At 35.6% G+C, this 18690-nt stretch overlaps 4 protein-coding genes across 8 annotated transcripts; 3 read left to right on the top strand and 1 right to left on the bottom strand.

Annotated features, from left to right (window-relative positions):
* The first annotated feature begins 2885 nt into the window (after window positions 1-2885).
* On the top strand, window positions 2886-4377 carry LOC147790037 (methylcrotonoyl-CoA carboxylase subunit alpha, mitochondrial-like). Its single transcript, XM_087129440.1, has 5 exons — window positions 2886-2982; window positions 3186-3253; window positions 3558-3697; window positions 3990-4155; window positions 4261-4377. Exons 1-5 carry the CDS (start codon window positions 2886-2888, stop codon window positions 4375-4377), a joined length of 588 nt encoding a protein of 195 aa, XP_086985566.1.
* On the top strand, window positions 2931-11795 carry LOC147790036 (serine/threonine-protein kinase 54-like). Of its 5 annotated transcripts, none has more exons than XM_087128872.1 (10): window positions 2931-3011; window positions 3186-3281; window positions 4067-4155; window positions 4238-4382; window positions 8484-8859; window positions 9230-9351; window positions 9586-9794; window positions 9870-10044; window positions 10136-10270; window positions 11375-11795. In XM_087128872.1, exons 5-10 carry the CDS (start codon window positions 8496-8498, stop codon window positions 11579-11581), a joined length of 1212 nt encoding a protein of 403 aa, XP_086984998.1. In that variant the 5' UTR covers window positions 2931-3011; window positions 3186-3281; window positions 4067-4155; window positions 4238-4382; window positions 8484-8495; the 3' UTR covers window positions 11582-11795. The 5 variants fall into 5 exon arrangements, with proteins under 5 accessions (XP_086984998.1, XP_086985001.1, XP_086984997.1 ...); XM_087128875.1 differs by having other exon boundaries at window positions 3990-4155; window positions 8519-8859; XM_087128871.1 differs by having other exon boundaries at window positions 3990-4155.
* Window positions 11796-12388: 593 nt separating this feature from the next.
* LOC111806412 (homocysteine S-methyltransferase 2) lies at window positions 12389-16521 on the top strand. Its single transcript, XM_023691716.2, has 7 exons — window positions 12389-12701; window positions 13700-13756; window positions 13833-14062; window positions 14247-14376; window positions 14620-14823; window positions 15816-15887; window positions 16162-16521. Exons 1-7 carry the CDS (start codon window positions 12510-12512, stop codon window positions 16300-16302), a joined length of 1026 nt encoding a protein of 341 aa, XP_023547484.2. The 5' UTR covers window positions 12389-12509; the 3' UTR covers window positions 16303-16521.
* Window positions 16522-16550: 29 nt separating this feature from the next.
* LOC111806413 (uncharacterized) lies at window positions 16551-18675 on the bottom strand. Its single transcript, XM_023691717.2, has 3 exons — window positions 18515-18675; window positions 18011-18187; window positions 16551-17301 (listed from the first exon to the last, which is right to left on the bottom strand). The coding sequence occupies exons 2-3, from the start codon at window positions 18168-18170 to the stop codon at window positions 16919-16921; spliced, it is 543 nt and encodes a 180-aa protein (XP_023547485.1). The 5' UTR covers window positions 18171-18187; window positions 18515-18675; the 3' UTR covers window positions 16551-16918.
* Window positions 18676-18690: the final 15 nt, after the last annotated feature.

Below are 18690 nucleotides of genomic sequence, written 5' to 3'. Positions count from 1 at the left end.
GAATCAATTAAATAATTATCGATATCGACTGAATATAAAAAAGAAATATCACCAATTTAAATTTATACTGCAAGCTTTATAAATTTGAGACGTTGATATTTTTATCGATAGCGGTGGATCGAATCTTTATAAGAAAGGGTTGTTTCAAGACTTGGTCCCAAAGAAAACGCTTTTTGTTTTATTTGAGTCATCATATATAAAGGCTTACCCCTTAAGGAATAGGAGTATGAGGTAAACCATGGCGTGAAGCATAGAGCTATTAAAGGCTTCCCTTTTATGAGCCACAAGGCTTCTTTGTTGGACCATTCAGTCCATCCAACAAAATGGGGCTTTTATTCAAAATATGTAAAATAGGATGTTTTTAATTTAAATAAAATATTTATTTTTCAAAAATAAAAATTACTATTTTTAAAATTTTAAAATATAAGTATGCAATAACATAATAATAATAATAATAATAATTAATAAATAATAATAATAAAAAAGTTATGAGAGGCATAAGAGGAAGGTGGTGTGGTAGGAGAAAAAGGTGGGATGGTGGGAGCTGTGTCAATCATGATGTCTGTTGGGCTGGGAAGGTAGCGACAATTAACAATGAAACACGTCTGTTAGGAAGAGATTTTCAGTTGGGATGAGATATCACAATTCACCTCTTTTGGTGCCTAGTGTTCTGGTTGTGATAAGCGCCAACATGCTGAATTTTGCAAAGCTAGAGATCATTTTAGCATCATTGCAAACTTTCACAAATAAAGCTAACTTGAATGATTCCAACCAAGAGCGGGTCAGAAAGATGAATAACTCTTAAATCGAACTTTGAATCTATAATGGTCACTCTTAGATATCAAGACGACTCACTCCACCATTAGCTTGATCATGACTAATCTAATGAATCGATTTTAACATCAAAACTCAATCAAGGTTTGAAATAAATATAACACCCAAAGGGTTTCAAATACAAAGTTTTTGTACTCCACCTTGATTTCAAAATTGAATATTACATGTCTTTAAATAGTCCAAAAAATAATTCAAAAGCTGTCAACTCCAACATGTCTGCCAAAAAAAATAAAACATAATGTAGTTCACTGTCGAACTACAAACTAGCAATAGAAGCTATTAAATATAAATGGAATAAAATAAAACATAAAATAAATAATTTTAAATATGTTCAACTACCTGAGATAAAAAGTCTTTAAATCAAGTCATTCCATTTTTTTTTTCTTGATTTAATACTTGAATCTTCTTTGCATTGCTTCTTGTAATGGTAACTTTGGATATATGCAATTGATGAGTGGTTGGATTCATATTACGTTGGCAAACCACCCAGTGTCTAGTTTCAAGATACCATCTATAACAGCTCAAACCCACCGCTAGTAGATATTATCTATTTTGGCCCGCTACGTATCACTATTAGTCTCACAGCTTTAAAACATGTATGCTAAGGAGAAATCTCCACACCCTTACAATAAATGCTTCGTTACCCCTCTCCAACTCGACGTGGGATTTTACAAAAGTAATATCATTCACTTTCGAATTTGAATTTTGTTTTCTCTCTTCCATTATTGCCTACCGAACACCTTATACAAGAACAACATGAAAATGAGAGGCATTTTGTTTTATTACGTGGAAAAGGAATAAAAGATGATTGAAATAGAAAGGCCGGTGAGGGGATAAGAAGCAAGATTGAATGGAATCAAATTAAAACATTAGCTTATAATTTATATTAAATGTAACGCATATGATTTTTTATTGGAAGTTTGGAGTGAAAATGAAATGATTGGCCAATCACATCCCAAAGTTTTTTTTTTAATTATTTATTTTTGAAATTTGAGTATAATAATATATATTTAAAAGTTTCTTTTCAATTAATGTGTTTTAATATCTTTTAAATAAAAAAAATATTACGAAATATAATAGTTTTTAGAAATTAGATGACTGGATACTTACAAATTTAAATTTTTGCCGACTTTTTAATTAAATAAATAAAGCAGAAATATATTGACTTTCTGGTTTTGGGCCTTTAAGTTATTAAGACGAACGGGACATGCCACAACCATAAACATGCCCTTGATGCATCCCATGTTGGCTTGCTATCCATCAAATACGACCCGACTTAATTATTTGAACTCTTCGTATAGATGTCATTTTCACGAACGTGTCAACCAAATCGATGATCACAAAGAAATTAGATTAGTGCTACATACGTTAATATAAGCATAATTTAGCTACTCGTAACAGCCTAAACTCTCTGTTAGTAGATATTGTTCGCTTTGACAAATTACGTACTGATGTCAGCTTCACGGTTTTCAAATGCGTTTACTAGGAACATATTTCCACACCCTTGTAAGGAATGTTTTGTTTCTCTCTCCGACTGACGTGGAATCTCATATTACTAGTTGTGTTAACACGAACAACTCAGTAATTAATATGTATCTTTTTCGTTAAGGTCGAATATTCAAATTTTTGTACTCCACATTTGTCGTACTAGAAAAAGAGATGTTGCTATTTAAATAATGGAGTTTGTATGATTTAAAATAGAGCTAAGTTCTAGAGAATGTTACGTGGCACATATAGTAAGCAGAAGAGCTAGTGACTAAAACAAAGTATTTATTTAAAGAAGTCGACAATATTTTAAATTTAAATATATATTTGAGAACGTTACGATCATGTCTAAATATTTAATTGCACGTGAAGTTCAATGATTCAAACATAATATATTTTTATTTATATAAAATATTAGAATGGTTATAATTAAGAATATTTCATCGTAATTAAGGGCATGTTTGAGAGTAATTTTAAAATGATTAAATTAATTTTAAAAACAAAAAAAATTAGGAAATTAGGAAATAATAATAAAAAGGACAATAATTAAATGGGCCGGCCCAAAAATGGCGCGGGTTTCCAAATCTCATTCGATAAGAATAATGCAAGCTGTAACTGATCATCGATATGCAGGTTTCGTTCCGGCGACTGGAAGTCTTCACCGTAATTGTTCCGTTCGTGTTTCAAGTCCAGTACGATATTTTACTTCACGAGTGTAGCAATTCAATCTTCAGTTTCTGCAACTAGAAATGAATTTTGTTGAAATATCTTAGATGATTTCTTAGTTATGTCTGATTGCTTACTACCTTTTACTTGGAATTTTCTTGTTCGCTTTTATTTCCATGTTTTTTTCTTGAAATTTTCAGTTTCTGCAACTGGATTTGAACAAGGAGATGCTGTTAATGTGCATTATGATCCTATGATTGCTAAGCTTGTTTGGGGAGAAAATCGTGTTGTTTGAGGTAAATCTAGTCAGAATTAGTTTGCGTTGCGGAATTTACTGTTCAACATGATTTTCTTTTTGGACAAGAAACTAAAGTTTTCATTGAAAATAAGAATGATTTGGAATTTGAAGTAGTGAAGGTGGTAGACTTGGTTGCTTCAATGGCTAATATAGTTATTTTATAGCTGCTATTGATCAAGTTGCCTTGACGGCCAAATTTACTTGACCTTTTCATTTAGTTTATGGCAGTTATCTTAGGTGAGAGTCTAATGATTCAATCTCACATTGCTTGTAGGTTTATGTTCAAGAGGTTTCTGACTTCGGCTTAGCCTTTTTAATTGACAGTCTGCTAAAATTGTGTAAACATTTTGTAGCTAATTTTCAACCCTTCAAAAATTCAAATTCATCCAGAATCATTGAGGCCATTTCTCTTACGTAAGGTTTTAGGTGTCCCAACCAACACCCAACCCCACCGCTAGCAGATATTGTCCTCTTTGGACTTTCTCTTTCAGGCTTCCCTTCAAGGTTTTTAATACACGTCTATTAGGGAGAGGTTTCCACACCTTTATAAAGAATGTTTCGTTCCTCTCTTCAACCGATGTGGGATCTCACAATTCACCTCCTTGGCCAGCATTCTCGTTGGCACTTGTTCCTCTCTCTAATTGATGTGGGATCTCACATAAACTTTCTATTAAAACTTGCAAAATCATTATGCATTTGAATGTAGGGACGTGGAAACTCATTTTATTGAGCGCTATAAAGATGACCTCTTTGTCGATCCTTCTAATCTTTTGATGGCAAAAGAAGGATATGAAGCTGCTGGACTTGATGCCCGTCTAGCTGCTGCTTGTATCGTCAGTTTGGAACATTCTAAACTCACTGAAATTCTTCTGGTATTGCAAGCTCTTATCTATTTCTCTGACCTTAATTGTTTTAGAAAGCACTTCTTAAATTGAAAATTCTATATCTTATCAGGGAATGATTTATATTCAGTATAGAGTCCTCATTGTGCTAGGGGCACACTGGAGTTTGAGTGGGAGAATCAATATGATAGCAGTGTCTCCAAGCCGTTTGCACTTACAAAATCACCTACCAGCATGATGGGGCCTTTTTAATTGAGGTACTGTATTCCTTTTAGAGGCACACTCAATTAGCCATTCAATTGAAGTCTTGGTTTTTGATTTCTTATTTGAATAATATCCCCTGTATTTATCCTCTCCTTTACAAAGATCCATGGGAAGAATTTCACTTTCTTAGGAATTTTAGCCCTCCAAATCACCTTTGACCGATTAATATCAATAGGAACCCAGTGAATGCGTAACTGAGAAGTTAAGGAATTGACCGAAAATGGAACATCTTTGTTAAGGGTCCAAGATTTGGAATCCTCTAAAGCTGACGACACATTGATTATGCCTAATCAAAATGTACTATAGAGGGTAAGATTGGTTGTCAATCCTTTTGACCTTGGTCGTATTCTATCAAAGCGGTTAATCTTACCTGCTTTCTAGCCTACAACAAATGTTTTTAAAACCTTTCTCTCAACCCCATTTTCTAAAATTCTTTTCTCAGAAACGGGGTAGAAGTTGAGAGGTAGGCAAGTTATGCCACCACCGTTCCAAATTCAAGTTGGCCGACTTGCTCTAGGGAACGAGCAAGTATTGCACAATCACTTTACACAATATGGACAGATTTTCCCCCCCTGACGATTTCATAACTTACACTGTCAAATGAAATTGTTGCTCCACGAAGGATTTAGACTCTCTTACTAGACTATCCTTTTGTAAGAACCTTTGGAAGTCCCCCAGTCCTAGGAAATGTAAATTCTTTTTCGATCTCTTGTTTGTGCTCATGGAAGAATAGTCTGGTTTAATGCAACGAGGGGATGTGAAACCTTATTTGAAAGGAATTACACCTTTCTCGAGTCTTGTTTTGTATGTCCTAAATTGCAATGCTAGGAGACAAAATTGGTTTAGACACATACTTTCGATCAAAAGATCAGATTCGAATCTCCCAACCCCAAATATTAGACTCAAAAGACAAAAAGAAACCGAAAAGGTCCAATGCTAGAAGAACTGTTGTTACATCGACCTTAGAAAAAAACAATCTAACAATGCCCGATTTACCCCCTGGAGAGAGGAGGAGGTGACAAACAAAAAAAGCTTTGTTTGTTACCTAATCTAAGCAAGTTGTTCATAGTTTAGTTCTTATTGTAGCTATTGTTTCAAAGCAAAGTTTTAGAAACTGAAATAGTAAAAGCTTATAAATGAAAATGAAACATGTTCATAAATAGGATTTTCCTTTTCGATTTTATGAGTTGAGACATTCATTTTTCTTTGGTACAATGTATTGTACGAAGGAAATTATGGTGAGAGGTCTAATTGATTCTTAGAGAGTTGCGTGAAGGGTCGGGAAAGCTTCTTATATCATCAATAGTGCATACCATACATCAATTATTTGACATATCATCAGATAGTACAGTCTTATTGGATTCCACGCTATTCCTAATTTCTTATTTTACGACGAACAATGAATGAAAGTAGCATAGAAAAATTGTCGCTTTTTTAAGTGGACTAAAAAGCACACCAAATTTCTGTACATCAACATACACTCCTTATTCAATTACTGAGAGTGAACTCCATAACCTTTGAAGTCAGAAAAAGAGGTCAGTGCAGTGGTTGACACTTTCGCTCCAGAGCCTATACTGTCTCATTGCTTCTCGCCTTCTCCTAGGTATTCTTATTCTTTAACTGATCTTGCTTGATCCTTGAACTGTAAACACTATCGATTCATTCTACTTAACTACTGAACCTGATTCCTACTTAACTACACCTGAACCAGATTAAACTGATCCTTCTCCTTATTACCATTTGTTATTGTGTTATTCTTTCACTATGTTTACGGGCTCGTTGCTTTGCTCCTTGCCTTGATTCCTACTTTCTCTCCGTAACCCATTATTGATTGATTCTTTCTCCTTCAACTGATTTAAGTGATTCAGCTATCGGTGTCTTCTCTGTTCTTTCCCTGAACTGTAAAGAGGGAATATTCAAAAAGTTGATAAGAATGCATTCACATCTTTCTTTGCCTAACTTAGATCGAGTTGTGTTAGTTTAAGCTAAGCTGTTTCGATCCTTTGTTTAATAAGCTCAACCGGTCTTACGTAAATTTGCCCAATTGAAATTAAGTTAAGTTAGTGTTGGTTGTTTTGCAATTCGTTCGACAATGCCAGTTATTCAAATTACAAGTCTATCCAATTGTGGATAGAGTTCGTTCGAGCTCGTTCAAAATTTTGTAAGAATTAGATTGATCATTGAATTTTATTTTGTAGAAAAAATATATCATACCTACCCTAGCTAGATCTAAGTTGGATTGATCCAAGTTTTTGAAAGTAATGAATTTCATTTTCATCCATTACTTTGCAAATGCTTTCAACAATACTATGGATGACTTTTTGAACTGCTACTAGTGGTAGTGGGTGAGTTTGCTTTGTGTGCCTCTTTATATTTGCTTTTTTATTTTTATTATTTTTTTAATGAAAAAAAATCAATTTATAAATGTCGAGGTCATGAATGAATAGTAGTGGATTTCTTTATTTATGAGTAATTTTTTCATTCTTCTTGTCCTCTATTATGTATGTTTAAGGATATATAAATGAACTGAGTTCATATCCGAATGAGAGCAATATAAGGATATAAAAGTATGGGTAAGAAAGCTTACAAAATTGGTAGTTACTACCTATATCACTTTTTGGTGACTTGGTGATAGGAACTTCGACATTAAGTGATGTAACAATTTTTTTCGGAAACAATGAGTAATGACAAAACATGTTAAAAAGACTCACTTTGGACTTTACATTTCTTAAGTTCGTGAATTTATTAGATGACGTCAAAATTTCAAAGACCTGTTAGTTATTAATATTTTTTAGTTTTCCAAGACCGAACCAACATGATTGTATATGTTCGTGCACTAAACTTATAATGTAACAAATTAAAAACATATACATTTCATTATATAGTTGACAAATAGTTGTCTGTATGAGCATAGCTCGTTAACCTAAGTTTATATTTTTGACCAAAATGTTAGAGTTTTAAATATTCCGCTCCACGTAGTATTTATTTATTTTTTTAGAAAAACATATAACTTAAATTATTTGATATTTATATAATAAAGACTCGAAACAATCCTTGGCTGTAGTTGCATTACGATAGGGCAATACGACAAGGCGAAAAAAAAACCTAATAAAAAGAGAATAAAACCAATAGGGTCATTTCAGGAATTTCACAAAAGAAACCAAAATTTGTACGGAACATCCAAGGAGGAACAAAACTAATAAATAAAATAAAAATAAAAATAAAAATAAAATACCGTTAAATCCGTTGAAGGCAAAGCGTGGCGTATCAGAGGGCCCGATTCTTCGATGTTTTTTGTTTTGGCATTCAGAATCCCGAAAAGAAAATTCTCCCCCGAAAATTTCATTCTTTTTGCATAATTTTTTTTAATAAAAAAAAATCTCCATTTAAACGATTTTGTTATTCTCCATGTATCTTCCTTTTTTCCGATTCCCTCTCTGAATTTGCCAATTTTTTCCTCTATAAGTTGTTGTCCACAAAACCCACCCCTCTCTTTCGCTTTCTCCCACCAATTCAACGATACCCATCTCCTCTTTGTTCACTATTTCTTTTATTTGGGATATCCCCTTCCGATTTTGGTGAAGGTTTTTGGGTTCTTCATCCTGTTCTTGTTGTTTTTCTACGATTCTTGGCGATTCTGCATGTGGGTCGGTTTTCTCTGGGCTTCTTTGTTGCCCAAACTTGCAGAAACTGATCGAAGATAGTAAAGTTTCACGGTTCTAAGCTGCTAGATTTGTGGGGTGGTTCGAACACTGGCTGCTTATCGAGTTTTTAATCTTCCAATACCATAATATTTTATTTGTCGTTTGAGTTCCTTGGTTATTGTTTTTTTTATATATATAAAAGAAACAAAAGATGTGTTGAGAGGTTTCTGGTTGTTTGTTTGTTTGTGTTTTTAGATTAGAATTATGGTTGTTTCGTTGAACTGGTAACGTATTGCTTGTCGTCTTCTTGTCATTTTCGTTAAGTTTTTTGAACCAATTTCTAGGTCTAGTTTTTATTGTCTTCCATGTGTTTGTAAAAATGTCCCTGTGTTTTTTTTGAATTCCTTTTGTTTTCCTTTTTCCTCTTTACTTTCAATCTATCTGTCAAAGCTTTATTGGAACATGGATTTAACAAATGGGGGCAGGGCCGGCAAAGCTCCGATAGCGAATAATTCCGGTACCGAAGTAGCTGATATTGTTTCTGGTAAGTCTAGCAATCCCCAAGAGAATGATTTGGCATCAAAGTTGGGGGTAGGAAGCAAAAGCAACAAGGATATGGTATTTCGTGCTGATAAGATTGATTTCAAGAGCTGGGATATTCAGCTGGATAGACACTTGAGCAGGGCATGGTCAAGGGACAGGGAAGTGCCTGCCAAAAAGGAAGAATGGGAGATTAACTTGTCTAAACTTGATATCAGATATGTTAAAGCTCATGGCACTTATGGTACTATTTACAGAGGAAACTATGATGGCAAAGATGCTGCAGGTAATTTACACCTCGTTTTCGAGTATTTTTCGCAGTCTAGACAATCATCGTAATGATCGACCATGTGTTCTTGATTAGATATGGATCAGTTTTCAAATGATTAAGCCAGTCCATCTTTGTTTTGAGTAATTTGATAATGATGCCTTTTTCCTTATTGAAGCTGACATAGCTAATTAAGTTTAATGTGATCAAAAGATGTTGAATGTGGTTCCTATGTTGGTAGTCTTCCTATAAGAGAATTGCTCTGACAATTATAGAGTTGATAACGTTTTGGAAGTACTTTAGCTCCATGCATTAGATGATTACTGGACGACATAGTCGAGTTTTTGTTTGTATTTTCGCTTTTATGACGATGTTCTGAATATTGTAGTGAAAGTGCTTGATTGGGGGGAGGACGGTGTTTCCTCCGTTGCTGAAATTGCTGCTCTTAGAGCATCTTTTCGCCAGGAAGTTGCTGTATGGCATAAGCTTGACCATCCCAATGTTGCCAAGGTCAAGTATCTTTTACATGTAGTGTATGGTATTACAGTATCTCAAACAGGTCAAACCATTCATTTTTACTGTGATTATTCTAATAGGGAAGGCTTTGATTCTTTACATTTGGTACTTCCACTGTTCTTCATGTTCATATTCTCCTGCTGAAATGTCAAACTATTTTGTTTTCCTGTTCTATGGGGCTCTTGTGTTCATATGTGAAGATCAAATGATAAGAACTTTATGATACAGTTTTATGGAGCTTCAATGGGGACCTCCAACCTTAAAATCCCTCCCAAAAGCCCATCACTTGACAGTAACCAATCTTTTCCTTCAAGGGCTTGCTGCGTTGTTGTTGAGTATCTTCCAGGTGGAACGCTAAAGGGCTTTTTAATCAAAAACAGGAAAAAGAAACTTGCATTTAAGGTTGTGATTCAACTTGCTTTGGATCTTTCTAGAGGGTAAGGAAACGTTAGATTCTACAAATCATTCCAATATGCTGAGTTTTGAGGCAGTTGCTTATTTTGATCTTGCAGTTTGAGTTATCTACACTCCAAAAAGATTGTACACCGTGATATTAAAACGGAGAACGTGCTGTTTGATGCTCAGAAGACTCTCAAAATTGTTGATTTTGGCGTTGCTCGAGTCGAAGCGCAGAATCCACGGGATATGACTGGAGAAACTGGCACGCTCGGTTACATGGCTCCCGAGGTTCCTTCATTTTTTTCTCTAAGATCTTATGGTTGATGATAATTGGCTTTTCATTTCAATACAGTTCATTCAACAGATCCTTTTTCTACAGGTCCTTGATGGTAAGCCTTATAATCGAAAATGTGATGTCTACAGTTTTGGTATATGTTTGTGGGAAACATATTGCTGCGATATGCCTTACCCAGATCTCAGTTTTGCTGAAATTTCATCTGCAGTTGTACGCCAGGTATGTTTATTTCATTAACTACACAATTATTGACACTACAAATACGAAATGGTATGCTTTAACTTCGAGAACGTTCTTCTTAATCTACCGTCATTGTAAGAGTATTGTTTTCTTTTTTCGGGTGGGCGGAGACGATGTAGCTCAGCCAGGTCCGAATTGGCCATCAACTTCTATAATCGATTGTTTTTCGTCAAGTTTGTGAAGTAGTTTCATGAACTATTTAGGGAACATTGTCTTTCTAAGAACTTGCATTTGACAACTAATCATAGAAATTGTGAAATCCCTTATAAAGATGTGGAAATTTCTCCCTAGCAGATGCGTTTTAAAAACTGTGGTGTTAGAGTCAGACACTAAGAGGTGTGCCAGCTAAGATGTTGGGTCTCAAGGGTGTGGTGGAATGTGAGATCCCACATCGGTTGAAGAGGGGAACGAAACATTCCTTATAAGGGTGTGGAAACTTCTCCCTAGTAGACGCGTTTTAAAACCGTGTGGCTGATAGTGATACGTAACAGGCCAAAGTGGACATCTGTTAGCGGAGGGCTTAGGTTGTTACAAATGGTATCAAAGCCAGATACCAAGATCTGTTAAGGGAGGGCTTGGGTTGTTAAAAATGGTATTAAAGCCAGACAGCAAGAGGTGTACTAGCTAGGATGTTGGGTCCCAAGGGTGGGGTAGAATGTGAGATCCCACCTCGGTTGAAGAGGGGAACGAAACATTTCTTATAAGGGTGTGGAAACCCTTACTGAGTAGACGCATTTTAAAACTGTGAGGTTGACGGTGATACGTAATGGGCCAAAACGGACAATATCAACTAGGGGTAGGCTTAAGCTCCGAGAGAAATAGCTAGAGATATTAGTTTTTTTTTTTTTTTTTTTTGGTCTTCCTAGCTTTCCATCTATAAACTATTTCATCTATTCAATAGATTTGATTGATTAGCAATTTTTAAGTGGTTTGTTCAGATCATGTGTATCCATAGAAAAAGCAACTTTAGTCGAAAAACTTAATCCATGCTATAATGTTGACAAAATTTGACTGTGATCTACGATGAGTGCTTTGTGGTTGTATTCTGAAATTGAATTCATGAGTAAATATTACCTGCAACAGAATTTACGACCCGAAATCCCTAGATGCTGTCCGAGTTCATTCGCAAGTATCATGAAAAGATGTTGGGATGCAAATCCAGAAAGGCGACCCGACATGGACGAGGTCGTAAACTTGTTGGAAGCCATCGATACAAGCAAGGGAGGTGGCATGATTTCTAAAGATCAGGCTACTCGTTGTTTTTGTTTCGGCATACCTCGTGGTCCATAGATAAAGAACTATTATATAGAAGTATGCAGTAGTGCAAATTAGCTAAAGGTGTGCGTTCGTGACCCGACCTCAAAGTTTCAATCAATTCTTGTCCACCTACTCAAAACTAAGAGGGGATGCCGCGGCTTCTACGAACTTCTTTTTTATGCCACAAGTACTCTTGTTTAAGACGATTGATTTCTTCGTTGCTAGTCATATTTGGGATTTGGAACTATTTTGATGGTTTAGATTTTGAATTTAAACTTTTAAAATACATATTTGTAGTAAAAAAAAAAAAAAAAAAAAAAACGAAGTCTAATAATATAGTATTTTTTTTTTTTAACATAAACATATTCATAAATTTAAATATATTATATCAAATACATTTTTGAATATTAAATTATGGAAGCCAGATGTATATAAATGAAAATTTTATATTAAATATCCAAATTGAAAATAGCTACTAATTTTTTAAAATTATATTTATATATTGAAATTGGCAACTAATTTATTTTTATATTTAATCCGTCAATTTTATTACATAAACATAAAATGTAACAAAAAAATAATTGTAAGAAAAAAAAAAACAATAAATTGTCTAATTATGCGAGGTAATAAATATTTTTTTATATGTTATCCGATAATTTTGTGGAAAAAAAACTTTGTAATTTCTCGATTAATTTTCATATAAAATTAAATAAAGAAGGGATATTTTCATAAATTCATTAGTTTAGTAAAATAAATTTAAAAATAATAAAAAGAAAAATTATAAATTGATTAATAATAATAATATAAAAGGCTGAATGAAAAATTAGGAGGAACAGTATAAATGCCCTTCGAACTCCCTCTTCTTGAATCTTGATTGGCTCAAGAAAAGCTTAGACGGCTGATAAACACATTCATTATCGAAAATTCCCATTCCTGAATCATTGAATCTTTGAGTAGTTGGATGTCTACAATGGCGGAAACTACTTCCGACAAATTGTCATCGGCGTTCATGGCAGAGTTTCTGAGAAATGCCGGTGGCACCGCCATTATTGATGGTGGTTTGGCCACGGAGCTGGAACGGCAAGGCGCCGACCTCAACGATCCTCTTTGGAGCGCTACATGTCTCCTCACTTCCCCTCACCTGATTCACAAAGTATTTGTTCTTCCACTTTATCTTCAGCTTTTGGTTTTTTTGTTTGTTTTCGTAATTAGTGTAATCAGAAACCGGATGATTGCTTTCGCAATTTGTTTAATCTCAAATTCTAGTGGCCATCTATGTTGTTTTGAAAGGATAATTATAATAATTGTTATTATAAAGTTGGTTTGGCTTATCTGTTAGCCTCACTTAGGATTTCGCTTTTACTTAATTACAGATTCATCGTTCGTAATGCAGGTGGATGAAGCCTTTTTGTGCTGATATCTTACTTCTTTCATGCAATTAGCTCTACTTTGAAACGAATTAAATTCTGTTTTCAGTTTCGTGGATGTTGAATTTAGAAAGTTGCATTCCCCCATTGGCTTTTGAATTTATCAATTATCAGCCCACTTTTAGGTCTGTTTGAGAGTGCTAAAAAGTTCTTTTTCTTACCATAAAAGTTGTTAATGTTAGGAATCACAAACCTCTACAATGGTATGATATTGTCCACTTTGAGCATTAGCTTTCATGACTTTGCTTTTGGTTCCCCCTGAGGTCTATAGAGCCCACGAACAACCTCCCCTTAATTGAGGCTCGACTCCTTCTTTGGAGCTCTCGAATAAAGTACCCCTTTTATTCGACCCTTGAGTCACTTTTAACTACACCTTCGAGGTTCACAACTTCTTTGTTCAATATTTGAGGATTCTATTGACATAGCTAAGTTAAGGGCGTGACTCTGATACTATGTTAGAAATCACAGACCTCCACAGTAGTATGATTGTCCACTTTGAGCATTAGCTCTCGAAGGTTTGTTTTTTATTTCCCTAAAAGGCCTCGTACCAATGGAGATGTATTAAACCCATGATCAACCCCTTAATTAGCCAATGTGGGACTCCTCTCCCAACAATGATCAACCGTTAATAACTTTGATATTTGGTTCCATAGCTCTTTGGAATTTTATGCGTCATTATTGCTTTGATTCTTTTCAATTATTTCTTTGGTATTGTGAGGTGCAGGTACACATGGATTACCTTGAAGCAGGGGCAGATATTATTATCACGGCATCTTATCAAGTAATTCTCCAGTCTGAATTTCTAATGATGTTAATGTCATAAAAAAGTCAAACCAAGTATCATTTTATCTCCACAGGCCACCATCCAGGGATTTGAGTCCAAAGGACTTTCAACAGATGAAAGTGAATCATTGTTAAGAAAGAGTGTGGAGATCGCCTGTTCAGCACGGGATAATTATATTGATAGGTGTAATACAAGCATTCCTGATGAGACTCCAGATGGTAAAATTTTCAAAAAACGTCAGATACTTGTAGCAGCTTCAGTGGGGAGCTATGGAGCATATTTGGCTGATGGGTCTGAGTACAGGTGAGTCGATACTACTTCCAGGGGGCTTTTACATCCATATATGAACTTTGATTTGGATGTTCCAACAGTAAATGCAACCTTTTATTTATCAATTTTCTTTACCAACTATTACCAATGCAGAAATTTCTGTCCAGTTTCAACTCTGAAGTGATTCGATGTTCTTTTTGTTTCTGTGCCTTCTTAGTGGTAATTATGGTGACAGTATTACACTTGAGGCTCTGAAAGAATTCCATAGGAGAAGGGTAAAAGTGCTTGCAGAGTCAGGGCCTGACCTGATTGCATTTGAAACCATTCCCAATAAACTTGAAGCTAAGGTATTTGATCCTAATGCAATGAAATTAACGTGCATATCATTTTTTGGTCTTATAGTTGCCATATCTGTGACCAGCTCCTTTAATTGAAATTTATAGTACAACATGAAGTTTCCCTATGATTGCTTTTGGTTTTTTGGGCTCACTGGTTTCTGATAAAATGATCACCTTACCGGTGTTTCACCGTTGCATGCTGTATAAAGTGCTCATTGACAATTTTTTTGATCGTGTATGCTATGTGCACAGGCATATGCAGAACTCTTGGAGGAAGAAAATATAAGTGTTCCTGCATGGTTTGCTTTCAACTCGAAGGATGGTATCCATGTAGTTAGTGGTGATTCTTACTCTGAATGTGCGTCGATTGCAGAATCGTGCAGAAATATTGTGGCAGTGGGAATCAACTGTACACCGCCTAGGTTTATTCATGGTCTAATATCTTCCATTAAGAAGGTAAGATATCTCGTTTTTATTTTAATTTTTTTTTGTTGAAAAATCTCAATTAAAGAATGCACTTCTATCGAAGTACATTATATGAGTTTAATGTATATTTCATTTGTCTGTCAACTTTTTTTTAGAGAGTTGAATGTTAGAGTCTTTTCAAGGTCAAATATCAAGGAATATATGTACCTTTTTTATTGCCTCTTCTATTAATGTGAGATCCCACGTCGGTTGAAGGGGGAACGAAACATTCTTTATAAGGGTGTACTAAGGAATATATGTACCTTTTTTATTGCCTCTTCTATTAATGTGAGATCCCACGTCGGTTGAAGAGGGGAACGAAACATTCTTTATAAGGGTGTGGAAACCTCTCCTAGCATACGCTTTTTAAAAATCTTGAGGGGAAGTCTGGAAGAAAAGCCTAAAGAGGACAATATCTGCTACCGGTAGGCCTGGATGGTTACAAATGGTACTAGAGCCAGACACCAGGTGGTATGCCAGCGAGGACGCTGAATCCTGAAAGAGGGTGGACACTGGAAAGGGGGTAGACACTAGGCGGTGTACCAGCGAGGACGCTAAGCCCTGAAAAGAGGTGGACACCAAGCGGTGTGCCAGCAAGAACGTTGGCGCCCCGAAGAGGGGGATTAGGGAGTCCTACATCGATTGGAGTGGAGAACGAGTGCCAGTGAGGACGATGGGTCCTGAAATGGGTGGATTGTGAGATCACACATCGTTTTAAAAACTTTGAGGGGAAGTTCAAAAGAGAAAACCTAAAGAGAACAATATCTGCTAGTGGTAGGCTTGGACACTTACAATTAATATCGGTATAAAATTAAAAGTCGAAAGAACAGAAAGAAAATTTTCATTTTGTTCTGATTATTTGTTTATTGCGTTAATGTCTTTTCTTCTCTCTTTCTGAGTTTTTTGAATGGATATATCCTTAATTCCTTACCTTACAAGATGGTTATGGAGAACTAATTGTTTCTAGTGAATCACTCTTTCAGGTCTCTACAAAGCCTATTGTGATATATCCAAATAGCGGTGAAAGTTATGATGCTGATCTAAAGGAATGGGTGGTAAGTTCATTTTATAACCATCTTTGATTCACTTCTTTTCAGACATTTCTTTGGTTGAAATGAATGTACTCCCAAATTTACAATTATCTCTGAAATGTATTATATATGTTGAAGTTCAATTGTGATAGTATTGCAGTTCGAAAGAGCTTTGATATTGCTAAGTTCATGAAATAAGACGAACGAGCTGTTTCACTTAGCCCTTAACTATGATATTTCTCAACGAACACACTTCTTTTGGTCTATTAAAATGTAAGCTTTTTGGTACGTGATGCAGCAAAATACTGGGGTCTCTGATGATGATTTTGTATCATATGTAAACAAATGGTGTGAGATCGGGGCGTCGTTGGTCGGAGGTTGCTGCCGAACCACTCCAGATACAATCAGAGCTATTTACAGGACCCTTTCAAAGAGATAAGAAAACCATTCTCTGAAGTAACATCTCAAGGTAAGCTGATTCTCTGAGGATGTGTCTTGGACTCGTAATGGCTTCGCTGATGAATGCAAGGATTGTATTTTCTGGAAGCACATTACTTACTACCGTTCTTAATTTTGACTCTTTTAACTTGTATTAATTTTTACCATACATCAACTTGCACCTCAAATTTAAATAATATTACGATCTTACTCCTCTTAAGCAATCATCTTCAACCATTAACATCCTGATTAGCCCCAAGAGAATTTCATACGCAAATTCTTGGTGATAAATAGCTTCTTTCACCATCATATACACAACTGTTTGTTACTGAAGCTCTTTTATATATGACCATGAAAACGTTAAACTTGATACAACTGAACAACCAGTAAAAATGGTACACAATCAATCAGCTATACCCCTGCTTCATATGTACCATAAAAGCGACTATGGGGGTTAAACCCGAACGACATGAGGATTGTTGATATTTTGCAGTGCGTCGGGCTGGGTTCCTGTCAGCTGCCTTTCCTGGGTAAATGCTATAGTCCACTGCAAATGTAATCTTGTAACAGAGCTTTGACATGCAATGCATTGTTAACAATTTAGTTGCAATGGAAGGTTAAGTATCAAAACCAGAGTAGATTCCACTCTCCCTCAACGTTCTCTTTTCTTCCTCGACATAATTTTTCCCCCTGCTTGCTTGACCAAGCTCTCTTTTCCTCTTTTCTTTCTGGGAGAAGGAAATGTTCTTCTTCTCCTTCTGAGTTAGCGCGGTTAGCAGCTGCTCTCCATTTTCTAGTGCAGCTCTTGTTTTCTGTCTCTCTTCGTATGATTCTTCAGTCTCTCTGTTTTCCCGAGTCTCCCTGCCAGTAGACCATGACCAATCTTGCTTCTCATTCTCTTTTGGTGGTGGTACTTTCAAGACTGATGGACCACCTTTGTAGCCGTGGCGTTTCAATGTATCGAAGTCCACAGCAATGCTCTTCCGCTTCCCAGATTTTACTGCAAACATGAAGCAACACATACACAACCACTGAGAAATGATGAAGCTAATGACTTATAGAGAGAGAGATGTTGCAAATATTACAGAGCATATTTTCCCAATTTATTAGAACTGAACTACATAATCCATGAGTCGTTTTCTTTCGCTCACGTCCAAATCTTCCACCTCCACCATGCTCATAGGACTTAAAGATAGAGAATTTTACCAGCATTACAGGAAAGTCAAAATGTCAGAGGTTAATTTATGATCCCAACTCCTCCTTTTTCACCCTAACATTTGAAGTTTCTTCGAATATGTACAGATAAATCAAGATAACTCTTGATTAACCAAACTATGTTATGCATTTGCATCTTCGTTTAAGTGAGCTAGTTTAACCTTAGTAATTCAACCTAAATGAACTCAGGAAAACATAACATACTCATAACTGTAAGGCATAAACCAATTATGTTCATCATATATATATATATCAAGCCCAACAACTGAAAGCAACATACTCGGAACAAATTATGCACTTCAAACAAAATGTAGCATGTATGGGAGAATATCTAGCAGTGAGAATTTTTCATTTCTTTCTGACACAATACGGCTTACTTTATTCACTAAAAATGCAAAACAGAGAGAGAAACAATCAAACGAATTCCATGAAGCATTAGGTTAAAATTTCATATTCAGGAGTACTAGAAATATTCCCAGCAAAGCAATTATAACCTTCAGTGCCCTTTTCTTTAGAGGACCGGCCAGCTTTAACTCGAAAGATCGCTTTTGCATCGCCACTATCTTCATCAGCGTCTGAATCCGACTGTGATAAAGACGACTCTTTAGATGACGAATTGTCCTCTTCATCGCTCCATGGCATTGCTCTTTTCATGTCAAAGCAAGACGAATCTGAAGCAAATCATCCAACAAAGATCTTCGGGGTTCAAATCAATCAACCATAATCGAAATATTGAAAAAGACCCCCCCTCCCCTCCCCTCCCCTCCCCTCCCCTCACCCACCCACAATCACAATAAGAAAAATAATTTAAGAGCTACATTTCAAGTCAACTTCATATCAGACAGTACACAAAACTCACTGACTTGCTTCCTCAAACAAATCGAAACTTGCCGAAACGCATAAACCGCGAAAGAGAAAATGTTTCGTCCAATTCGAAATTCGTATTAACTACAAGATTCATTCTAGAATCAAAGATTAGAAGGAAGAGATAGTCATACCGTGTAGAAATCAGGAGGGCCAAGGCAGGCGATTGAGCTTTGATTGGAAGCTAGGGCTTGTGAAAGCCTGGAAAAGGAAAATGAATCCCTTCTTTTCCCCGATAGGTTCAGTGGGTTAGGGTTTTTGATGAAGATTAATCCAATTGAGTTAATGTTGATTAAGATAATTAATTAAG

Source organism: Cucurbita pepo, chromosome 12 (genome assembly GCF_057944985.1).
Source record: "Cucurbita pepo subsp. pepo isolate OVF chromosome 12, ASM5794498v1, whole genome shotgun sequence".
Classification (NCBI taxonomy): Eukaryota; Viridiplantae; Streptophyta; class Magnoliopsida; order Cucurbitales; family Cucurbitaceae; genus Cucurbita; species Cucurbita pepo.
The sequence above is the reverse complement of the archived record's forward strand: the minus strand, read 5'-3'. Positions and strand labels throughout refer to the sequence as shown.